Source organism: Salmo trutta, chromosome 8, assembly GCF_901001165.1.
Source record: "Salmo trutta chromosome 8, fSalTru1.1, whole genome shotgun sequence".
Classification (NCBI taxonomy): domain Eukaryota; kingdom Metazoa; phylum Chordata; class Actinopteri; order Salmoniformes; family Salmonidae; genus Salmo; species Salmo trutta.
This window is the reverse complement of record NC_042964.1, coordinates 46,195,663-46,207,914: the sequence shown is the minus strand read 5'-3', so window position 1 is coordinate 46,207,914 and position 12,252 is coordinate 46,195,663. Positions and strand designations below refer to the sequence as shown.

Below are 12,252 nucleotides of genomic sequence, written 5' to 3'. Positions count from 1 at the left end.
GTTTGTTAACAAGAAATTTGTGGAGTGGTTGAAAAACGAGTTGTAATGACTCCAACCTAAGTGTATGTAAACTTCCGACTTCAACTGTATATGCATGGTACGGATGTTTAAACAATATAATGTATGCTATATGAATGACTACATATGTGGTGTAATCGGGTGTATGGCTTGCTATGTACTGTATTTGCAATTGACCTCTAAACTTCAGCTGCAATATATTGAGAATGAGCTGTGGTCGCTTACTGAATCAGACTACTGGCATTCTTCTGGGCATGTTTGGTTTTGGTTTGGTTGCCCTACAAATTTATTTTCCTCAAATTACAAAAAGAAACAACAAATGGTCAGACAGCAATTCAACGTTTCCTGGAATTCTCTCTCTCACTCATACATGTCCATGCTTTTATTTTCAAAAGAGCTTTCTGGAGGAAGAGAGTGCTTTGGTCACTATAGGTACCTCTGGTTCTGCTTAGCAACAGCCGATATGGGGGAGAAATCTTCCTGGCTCTTTTATTTCATTTGGGAACCACCAATTATAGATTGGCCCAACATGTTAAATTGATCCAAACCACAAATCGAGCCCAGTTTCAACGTGCCTTTTTTACGATGGCATCAATATCAGAATGTTGTCTCTCAGTGGACCTACGCACACAAACATGTTGATTCAATGTACAATTGTAAGGCAACCAGCTGTAATAGGATTGTGAGTTTTGCTCAACAACATTTCTGTTGAACAAACTAACAATGCTATTGCAGCTGATAGCCTAACAATTTTACGGTGAATCAACATCTTTTGTTCTACACTGTGGCTATAGCTGTGTTCTACACTGTGGGTATAGCTGTGTTCTACACTGTGGGTATAGCTGTGGCTATAGCTGTGTTCTACACTGTGGCTATAGTTGTGTTCTACACTGTGGGTATAGCTGTGTTCTACACTGTGGGTATAGCTGTGTTCTACACTGTGGGTATAGCTGTGGCTATAGCTGTGTTCTACACTGTGGCTATAGCTGTGTTCTACACTGTGGCTATAGCTGTGTTCTACACTGTGGGTATAGCTGTGTTCTACACTGTGGCTATAGCTGTGTTCTACACTGTGGGTATAGCTGTGGCTATAGCTGTGTTCTACACTGTGGCTATAGCTGTGTTCTACACTGTGGCTATAGCTGTGTTCTACACTGTGGGTATAGCTGTGTTCTACACTGTGGCAATAGCTGTGTTCTACACTGTGGCTATTGCTTTGTTCTACACTGTGGGTATAGCTGTGTTCTACACTGTGACTATAGCTGTGTTCCACACTGTGGCTATAGCTGTGTTCTACACTGTGGGTATAGCTGTGGGTATAGCTGTGTTCTACACTGTGGGTATAGCTGTGTTCTACACTGTGGGTATAGCTCTGGCTATAGCTGTGTTCTATAGCTGTGTTCTACACTGTGGCTATAGCTGTGTTCTACACTGTGGCTATAGCTGTGTTCTACACTGTGGGTATAGCTGTGTTCTACACTGTGGGTATAGCTGTGGGTATAGCTGTGTTCTACACTGTGGCTATAGCTGTGTTCTACACTGTGGGTATAGCTATGTTCTACACTGTGGGTATAGCTGTGGCTATAGCTGTGTTCTACACTGTGGCTATAGCTGTGTTCTACACTGTGGCTATAGCTGTGTTCTACACTGTGGCTATAGCTGTGTTCTACACTGTGGCTATAGCTGTGTTCTACACTGTGGCTATAGCTGTGTTCTACACTGTGGCTATAGCTGTGTTCTACACTGTGGGTATAGCTGTGTTCTACACTGTGGCTATAGCTGTGTTCTACACTGTGGGTATAGCTGTGTTCTACACTGTGGCTATAGCTGTGTTCTACACTGTGGGTATAGCTGTGTTCTACACTGTGGCTATAGCTGTGGCTATAGCTGTGTTCTACACTGTGGCTATAGCTGTGTTCTACACTGTGGCTATAGCTGTGTTCTACACTGTGGGTATAGCTGTGTTCTACACTGTGGCTATAGCTGTGTTCCACACTGTGGCTATAGCTGTGTTCTACACTGTGGGTATAGCTGTGGGTATAGTTATGTTCTACACTGTGGGTATAGCTGTGGCTATAGCTGTGTTCTACACTGTGGCTATAGCTGTGTTCTACACTGTGGGTATAGCTGTGTTCTACACTGTGGGTATAGCTGTGTGTGTGCGTGCGTGTGTTTGTGTCTGTGAGAGAGCGAGAGAGACTGTAGATGGTAATCTCAATAAACCACATATAGGGTCAGTTTAAGACTACTCAGTGTTTTATTTTCTCCTTCTCTCTATCTCTTTCTGTCCCAGATTGTTATGAGGACAATGGAGGGAATTACACAGGAATTTTATCCAAGACCAGATCAGGAATTCCCTGCGGACTGTGGGCAAATCATAGCAGCAGGTACAGTAAACCTCATACATTACACACACTTACCAGCCACACACAACTGGAACTTACCTCTCAATCCATATTCACATGAGAAAAAGTAGAACTATGGGTTCAAGCAATGTATGTGAAGGTTTCTTTGACATTTTCAAATTCTCTGGCTTTTTCGATTAACTGTTTATTGTCGAGGTATTTCCCGTCGCTTAGAGAAAATTCCCTTGTAAATTAATAAGCTAAGCCGTGAAAACAAACAACGACAGGAAATCAGGGGCCCCACCCGGGTCAGTCCTGGGCCTGCTATTATTTGTCTAGCTGACAGAGAGGAAGCCTTACAGTGCTTCCAGTACTTCCAGAACAAGCCACCCTTGAGGGGCGCATAGTCTGCCCCTCTCTCCACATCCGTGTGCCCCCATGCTAAAGTACCGTAGCTAACGTTGGCCCTGGCTGTTAAAATTACTTAATTTAAAGGAATTTAAAAGCCAAAATGGCAGCGACAGATGGACATGTGCCAGAGCTGACCCGTGACCCCAGGAAGTGCTTTCTCGGCCCGGCAGATCAAAGCCAATCAGCTTCCCTCATGTGGCCCGCAGCCAGCGAGTCTGCCCCTCGCACAAGGTCAAGGGGTCGGTGCAGAAAAATGGCGGAAAGGTTACAGCTTGTTTAACGTTGGCGGGGGAAGTGAAATTATCTTCACACTGGGTGACAAATCGGTTTCCCTCTCCTCACATTGTGTTTTTCTGAGGGTACCAGTCAATCCTGATCCAAGCCCTCCAACAAAGTGATCATATCTAAAGATGTTCCAATTATTTTGAATGTATGAAACTGAAGGATTGGAATTGCTGTTTCAACAAGACTACCGAAGGCATCTGTTTAGGCTCGGTTTAGTCTATGTGCAGTGAAGTATACGACCAGATCTTGAGTCCACATTTACAGTGTTTGGACTGTATCTTTGAGTTGAGTCTGTAGCATCTTCCTTGTCTGAACCGTGGTGATTGCTGGGTTTGCATACTTTCATATTCCCCGGAGCACTCTTCACAAAACTGCTTTGCTTCCTTGTAAGGCCTCTGCATAGCTGGAACTCTGAGGATTCACTGCCCCGATAGTAACAGCTGAGTCAAAGTTTCCAACCTGAATGCAGTTATGGTATCAGACTTTCCCATGTATATGTGTGCGTGTGTGTGTGTGTGTGTGTGTGTGTGTGTGTGTGTGTGTGTGTGTGTGTGTGTGTGTGTGTGTGCGCCTTTGTACAGTATATGTGTATCTACTGTATGTGTCTCTGTGTGTATGTGCTTATGCATGTGCCGTCATATATGTTGTGTTTTCCAGTGGAGAATCCAGCGTGGGTTTGGAGAGGAACCTGTGCAGGAATCCAGACCAGGATAAGCACGGTCCCTGGTGTCACACTACGGACCCCTCCATCCCATGGGACTACTGCAAGCTCAAACGCTGTAAGAAAATAAAAAACTGTCTTCATCCAATCTCTGTCTCATCCCTATACACTCCTACATCTACCTTTCATCTACCCTTCATATACCCTTCATATACCCTTCATATACCCTTCATATACACTTCATCTACCCTTCATCTTCCTACATCTACCCTACATCTATCCTACATATACCCTTCATCTACCCTCCATCTACCCTTCATATACCCTTCATCTTCCTACATCTACCCTACATCTATCCTACATATACCCTTCATCTACCCTTCATCTACCCTTCATATACCCTTCATCTTCCTACATCTACCCTTCATCTTCCTACATCTACCCTACATCTACCCTTCATCTACCCTTCATCTTCCTACATCTACCCTACATCGACCCTACATCTACCTTAAATCTACCCTTCATCTACCCTTCATCTACCCTACATCGACCCTACATCTACCCTAAATCTACCCTACATCTACCTTACATCTATCCTTCATATACCCTTCATATACCCAACATCTACCCTTCATCTACCCAACATCTACCCTTCATCTACCCAACATCTACCCTTCATATACTCAACATCTACCCTACATCTACCCTACATCTACCTTAAATCTACCCTTCATCTACCCTTCATTTACCCTACACCTACCCTAAATCTACCCTACATCTACCCTACATCTATCCTTAATATACCCTTCATATACCCTTCATATACCCTTCATCTACCCTACATCTATCCTACATCTACCCTACACCTATCCTACATCTACCCTACATCTACCCTTCAGCTACCCTTCATCTACCCTACACCTACCCTAAATCTACCCTACATCTACCCTACATCTATCCTTAATATACCCTTCATATACCCTTCATATACCCTTCATATACCCTTCATCTATCCTACATCTATCCTACATCTATCCTACATCTACCCTACATCTACCCTACATCTACCTTAAATCTACCCTTCATCTACCCTACATTGACTCTACATCTACCCTACATGTTAAGTAATCAATAATGGAGATGGTTGAGTCAGCCATGCTCGTGTGGTGAGTAACCCCGTCTTGTGTTAAATCCCTGAGCTAGTGCCTAGGCTTTAGCTCAGACGGTTAACATAGTATTGTCATGCACAGGAGACCTGAGTTCCGACCCAGTAGGTATCATCAGCGGCCCAATCATCAGGAAACGTCACAAACAAAGCGAGACTTTTCACTGGACTTTTCTTCAATGACATTCAGTAAATGAAATGTAATTGAAGAAAAGTCCAGTGAAAAGTCTCGCTTTGTTTGTGACGTTTCCGTTGATGTGATTATTGCACATTTGTAATACTACAATGAATTACGTAGTCTAACGACTGAAATTTGCCGCAAAGCTTCACTTACATCACTTGTTACAGTTATGTTATGGCTTAGTGCAGTGGTTTCACTTAGCTAACTGGCACAGAACGGACACACTCTAACTCCAAACAGATGTCAAATCTCATCCAGATCGCTTTTATTATTTGCAAAGCCAGTCACTGATTCAGAGTTTAGTGATTTGTTTTTGTTGTACCCTATATCATCTTTGGTGGACTGTAATCGCTTTTTCAAGTGGCCTCGCGGTTATATCTCCGTAATGTAAAACACTTCAATCCGTGAAGTTTTTGGGAGCTTGGCTGGAGGAAATGTATTTGCTGTGGGTTCAGTTCAATATAGCCGTCCAACAGTAATGCAGATAGATGCAGAGATAATTTGAGCTAGGACTAAATGGTAGGAATCGTTTTGAAGAGGGGAGTTGATGTTGCGTGCTTTGTATGTTAATGTTGAGTGGGTTCATGTGAAATATGTCATGTCCTGTCTTTGTGAGGTCCGTGTGTTGAATTGTTTTGTTTCAGGTGAGAAGTCTCCGAACATCTCTGCCCACCCAAGAAGTGAGTGTCATATTAATGTAGCATTCTCTTGCTTACTATTCACCTTCTATCTCTCTCCCGCTCTCTCTCTTTCTTCCTCTCTCTTTCTCTTTCTTCCTCTCTCTCTCTTTCTTCCTCTCTCTTTCTCTTTCTTCCTCTCTCTCTCTTTCTCTTTCTTCCTCTCTCTCTCTCTCTCTCTCTCTTTCTTCCTCTCTCTCTCTTTCTTCCTCTCTCTCTCTCTCTCTCTTCCTCTCTCTCTCTCTCTCTCTCTCTCTCTCTCTCTTTTCTTCCTCTCTCTCTCTCTCTCTCTCTCTCTCTCTCTCTCTCTCCCTCTCTCTCTCTCTCTCTCTCTCTCTCTTTCTTCCTCTCTCTCTCTCTCTCTCTCTCTTTCTTCCTCTCTCTCTCTCTCTCTCTCTCTCTCCCTCTCTCTCTCTTTTTCTTCCTCTCTCTCTCTTTCTTCCTCTCTCTCTCTCTCTTTCTCTCTCTCTCTCTCTCTCCCTCTCCCTCTCTCTCTCTCTCTTTCTTCCTCTCTCTCTCCCTCTCTCTCTCTCTCTCTCTCTCTCTCTCTTTCTCTCTCTCTCTCTCTCTCTCTTTCTTCCTCTCTCTCTCTTTCGGCCTACTCTGAATCTCCTCTCTCTATCTCCCTTTCCTCTCTCTTTGTATATCTCCCTCTATTCCTAACTTTTTCTTATAGTTGTACAGTTTATTTATTAGTTCATGCTTGGCTGGATAAGTGATCACTCCAGCTGCCATTCAATGTAGTTGAACCTGGACCAAGCATACTCTCTTCTTTAGTAATAATAGACAGTTAAAATATTTCCCCAGTGTCTAACCCAGATGAGTTGTCTTCTCTCTTACCCCAAGGCATCTCTCTCGTGTTTAAGACATCCTGCTTCATCCACAAGACCACCCGGATTGTTGGAGGAGCCCAGGTCCACAAGGCTAAGGATGGTAGCTGGGTTGTCAGCATCCAGAAAGGGTAAGAGCCCTCCTCTACACAGGAACACCACTGCCGAATGCACAGGAACACCCCTACTGAATGCACAGGAACACCCCTACTGAATGCACAGGAACACCCCTACTGAATGCACAGAAACACCCCTACTGAATGCACAGAAACCCCACTACTGAATGCACCGGAACACCACTACGGAATGCACCGGAACACCACTACTGAATGCACCGGAACACCGCTACTGAATGCACAGGAACATCTCTACTGAATGCACAGGAATACCACTACTGAATGCACCGGAACACCGCTACTGAATGCACAGGAACACCACTACTGAATGCACAGGAACACCCCTACTGAATGCACAGGAACACCACTACTGAATGCACAGGAACACCCCTACTGAATGCACAGGAACACCACTACTGAATGCACAGGAACACCCCTACTGAATGCACAGGAACACCCCTACTGAATGCACAGGAACACCACTACTGAATGCACAGGAACACCCCTACTGAATGCACAGGAACACCACTACTGAATGCGTGACTGACCTGGGTTTGAACCCACGTCTCTTGCGCAGGACAGTGTTAGCCAATAGAGCTAAAAGGCATTAGCTATGGGAGCTAACATAAGTCTTAGGTTAGCCAGCTGTGCTGAAGTCTAGACATTGAGGTCTCAGGCCGAGTGACTCATCACAAAAGCATGGTACACCTAGTTTGAGTCTTCTGTCAGTTTGCAAGGCAAACAAGTGCTCCCGCTATATCATTTAGCGCTAAACACCTTTCAGCAAAGTGCCATTTTGTTATTGCTCTGAAGATGAAGTCCTTAAAGTGTATTAGTTTTGGCAGCCCTATGTTTGTGCTAGAAGACAGCTGTACATTCTTAGAAAAAAAGGGTTCCAAAAAGGTTCTTTCGGCTGTCCCCGTAGGAGCACCCTTTTTGGTTCCAGGTACAACCCCTTTGGGTTCCATGTAGAACCTTCTGTGGAAAGGGTTCTACATGGAACCCATAAGGGTTCTACATGGAACCCATACGGGTTCTATCTGGAACCCATAAGGGTTCTACCTGGAACCAAAAGGGTTCTACCTGGAACCAAAAATGGTTCTGCTTCTGAAGAACCCTTTTAGGTTTTAGATGGCACCTTTGTTGTATGAAAGACTTAACATGCCCATGTGTTTTATGTGCTGTATCTGCATCCTTCTGTTCAAAGACAAATAGAGGGAAGATGTGAATATAAAAACATTGATGGAAGTTGAAGACACATAACAGGCAGGTTCCACGTTCAAACTACCCATGTTACCGGATACTTCAACATCAGTCAATATAGTTCTGGTGCTGTTTTATTAGCTTTTTGCTCTGGAACCCTTTTCCACCTCTCATTACTTAGAGTCATACTCTATGTCAGTGGTGGCCAAACTTTTTTGAGCCGAGATCACTTTCTGAGTCAAAATGCAGGCTGAGATCTACCGCTCAGATTCAGTTTTAAACATGACTTAAAAAAATCGAAAGCCTATTCAACATGAACCTATTAAAAACAGTCCAAGGAATGCCTTGGAGATCGACCAGTCCAGGGGCGAATTGGCCATCTGACAGTTCTGGCAAATGCCAGATGGGCTGAACCATTTTTTGGTCGAAATGGACACATATTCTCAAAAATAAAAACTGAAAAAGTGACATGGCCATCAGCCCATGGGCCTGTTAAGATTTTTTTTTTTAAAGATTTTTGTGCAATTTCTCTTTTATACAGTGGCCCCTTTACCAAGATGGGCCGGCCAGGTTTTCTGATTAGCTGTGCTACGGTCACAAAAACTCACATTCAAAGTAAACGCGGCATCAACAAAGAGACTTGCTCCCCCCCGGGTGAACATTTTGGTTTTTGCCCTAGCACTACACAACTCATTTAAATAACCAACTCATCATAAAGCTGGGATTATTTCAACCAGCTGTGCATAAACCAAAATTTGCCCCAGGACCGAGTTTGGGAAACCATGAGGTAGACAGCCAAGATCATGGATCGTAAAAAACAAAAGGGTGCTTATAAACGTAGAAAGAACATATTCTACATTGTCACCTCACTCAAAATGTCCTATTTTTGGGGGCGTCTAAAACCATGATTTGGTCTAACAGTAAAGTGCTTTACATTATCCTCTTGATTCCTGTAGTGAAAGTGTCTGCCATGTGCCTGTTTTGCTGTGATGAGCGAGTGGTGAGTTGTGTCTCCAGACAGAGTAACAGTTATAGTGGTGAGTTGTATCTCCAGACAGAGGAACAGTTATAGTGGTGAGTTGTATCTCCAGACAGAGGAACAGTTATTGTGGTGAGTTGTACCTCCAGACAGAGGAACAGTTATAGTGGTGAGTTGTACCTCCAGACAGAGGAACAGTTATAGTGGTGAGTTGTATCTCCAGACAGAGGAACAGTTATAGTGGTGAGTTGTATCTCCAGACAGAGGAACAGTTATAGTGGTGAGTTGTATCTCCAGACAGAGGAACAGTTATAGTGGTGAGTTGTATCTCCAGACAGAGGAACAGTTATAGTGGTGAGTTGTATCTCCAGACAGAGGAACAGTTATAGTGGTTATATTGTTTTGGTAAGTCAGTTAGGTCATCTACTTTGTGCATGACATAAGTAATTTTTCCAACAATTGTTTACAGACAGATTATTTCATTATAATTCACTGTATCACAATTCCAGTGGGTCAGAAGTTTACATACACTAAGTTGACTGTGCCTTTAAACAGCTTGGAAAATTCCAGAAAATGGTGACATGGCTATAGAAGCTTCTGATAGGCTAATTGACATCATTTGAGTCAATTGGAGGTGTACCTATGGATGTATTTCAAGGCCTACCTTCAAACTCAGTGCCTCTTTGCTTGACATAATGGAAAATCGAAAGAAATCAGCCAAGACCTCAAAAACAAATTGTAGACCTCCTCAAGTCTGGTTCATCCTTGGGAGCAATTTCCAAATGCCTGAAGGTACCACGTTCATCTGTACAAACAATACTACACAAGTATAAACACCATGGGACCAAGTAGCCGCCATACCGCTCAGGAAGGAGACGCGTTCTGTCTCCTAGAGATGAACGTACTTTGGTGTGAAAATTGCAAATCAATCCCAGAACAGCAGCAAAGGACCTTGTGAAGATGCTGGAGGAAACATAGGACTTGTTTTACTGTGGATATAGATACTTTTGTACCTATCGACATAACCTGAAAGGCCACTCAGCAAGGAAGAAGCCACTGCTCCAAAACCGCCATAAAAAAGCCAGAATACGGTTTGCAACTGCATATGGGGACAAAAATCGTACTTTTTGGAGAAATGTCCTCTGGTCTGATGAAACAAAACTAGAACTGTTTGGCCATGATGACCATCGTTATGTTTGGAGGAGAAAGGGGGAGGCTTGCAAGCCCAAGAAGATCATCCCAACCGTGAAGCACGGGGGTGGCAGCATCATGTTGTGGGGGTGCTTTGCTGCAGGAGGGACTGGTGATTATGTGGAAATATTGAAGCAACATCTCAAGACATCAGTCAGGAAGTTAAAGCTTGGTCGCAAATGGGTGTTCCAAGTGGACAATGACCCCAAGCATACTTCCAAAGTTGTGGCAAAATGGCTTAAGGACAACAAAGTCAAGGTATTGGAGTGGCCATCACAAAGCCCTGACCTCAATCCTATAGAGAATTTGTGGGCAGAACTGAGAAACCATGTGCGAGCAAGGAGGCCTACAAACCTGACTCAGTTACACCAGCTCTGTCAGGAGGAATGGGCTAAAACTTATTGTGGGAAGCTTGTGGAAGGCTACCTGAAACGTTTGACCCAAGTTAAACAATTTAAAGACAATGCTACCAATACTAATTGAGTGTATGTAAAGTTCTGACCCACTGGGAATGTGATGAAAGAAATAAAAGCTGAAAAAAACCATTCTCTCTACTATTATTCTGACATTTCACATTCTTAAAATAAAGTGGTGATCCTAACTGACCTAAGACAGGGAATTTTTACTAGGATTAAACTGAGTTTAAATGTATTTGGCTAAGGTGTATGTAAACTTCCGACTTCAACTGTATGTGTCAGCGCTACTGCCTGTGTCTAAGTAGGGTGTGTTGGGTCAGGGTGTAGGGGGTATGGTGTGTTTGTCCATAGCTGGTGGGGCTGAGTCGGTGGCATGCGCTGTGATGTGGGCTAGTGTAGATAAAATACCAGAGACAAATTCTTGTTCCGGTCTGGCCCTGGACCTGTCGATCATGATCAACCTTTTGGTGACCTCTGCTCTGTGTGTATGCCAACTTTTCCATTGGTGCCATGCAGGATAACGATCCATCTACTCCTCACAAGTTTCGTCCCAAACGGCAGCCTATTTGCACTACTTTGGACCAGAGTCCTATTGGCCCTAATCAAAGGTAGTGCACTAAATAGGGAATGGGGGGCTGTTTGAGACAGATGAATACACATTATGAAAGAATGTCCAGACCTTGAGGAGGACCGCAAGGTTTGACTGTATGACTTGACATGGATGGAAGAGGGCGGCAGGGAGCCTAGCAGTTAGAGCGTTGGGCCGGTAACCGAAAGGTCAAGGTGGAAAATCTGTCGATGTGTCGTTAAGCAAGGCACCAAACCCTAATTTCTCTAGGGTGCTTTACTACTTTGGCTGACCCTGTAAAACAACACATTTCACTGCACCTGTGTGACTGTAAAACATATTTATTTTATGTATTTTTTATTAAGAGTTGGATACAGTACAAACAGCGTCTATAGAGCATTGGACTAAGTTCATCATGATGTCCTGTGTCCCCTACCCAGGAACACTCACTGGTGCGGGGGCTCGCTGATCCGAGAGGAATGGGTGCTGACGGATCAACAGTGCTTCTCCTCCTGGTAATCTCTCCATCCATCTTTTTCTCACTTTCTTTTTTCCCTCATTCAAAGCAGAGGTGAGAGACAGTAGGAGGCATAGGGAGAAGAAGAGAGAGAGGAGAGCGTTGAATGGAAACAGAGTTAAAACAAAGACCTGGGGAGTCTGTATAATACGTTCTCTCTGCTTCTCCATCAGTTTCTTATTCTTCCTCTTCCTCCTACTCTCTCTCCATCTTTCCCTCTCCCTACTACTCTCTCCATCTCCATCCCTCCCTCCCTCCCTCCCTCTTCCCATCTACCTCCTTCTCTCTCTCTCCCTCTTCCCTTCCTCTCTTTTTCCTCAATCTCATTCTAAGTGAAGATGCAGCCTGCCCATATCCTGTTTATGATAGAGCTAGTGACAGACCCTCTGCCCCAGCAGAGCTGAGATATGGCCCAGGATGCTCCAGCCTCTACAGATGTGTTTAGCGTCTGGGCCCGGACCATGTCACTGTGCCCAGATCTGCCATAGCAGTTTGAATGAAAAGCTCCTTGATCCATGTAGTGTAATGGATGTATGGGCTTTAGATTATGCTTTTGCTTTTCACCCATTTTTTCAATAGGTTTTTGTTACTTTTGCCGTTCTCTCAATAATAGTACACCAGAAATAGGTTGGGCCAGGAGTTTTTTTGTAAGTCATACAGGCAGTCAGAATGTTTTTGAGCCCGAGTTA

The 12,252-nt window shown here is 43.9% G+C and overlaps 1 protein-coding gene across 1 annotated transcript in view; it reads left to right on the top strand.

Moving 5' to 3' along the window:
• Positions 1–12,252, top strand: part of LOC115199105 (hepatocyte growth factor-like) — a 39,341-nt gene that overhangs the window by 19,651 nt on the left and 7,438 nt on the right. Inside the window, exons 10-14 of the mRNA XM_029761675.1 lie at positions 2,312–2,405; positions 3,717–3,838; positions 5,711–5,746; positions 6,590–6,704; positions 11,487–11,561. Of these exons, the coding sequence (XP_029617535.1) occupies positions 2,312–2,405; positions 3,717–3,838; positions 5,711–5,746; positions 6,590–6,704; positions 11,487–11,561 (442 nt within the window). The remainder of the gene's footprint in view (positions 1–2,311; positions 2,406–3,716; positions 3,839–5,710; positions 5,747–6,589; positions 6,705–11,486; positions 11,562–12,252) is intronic.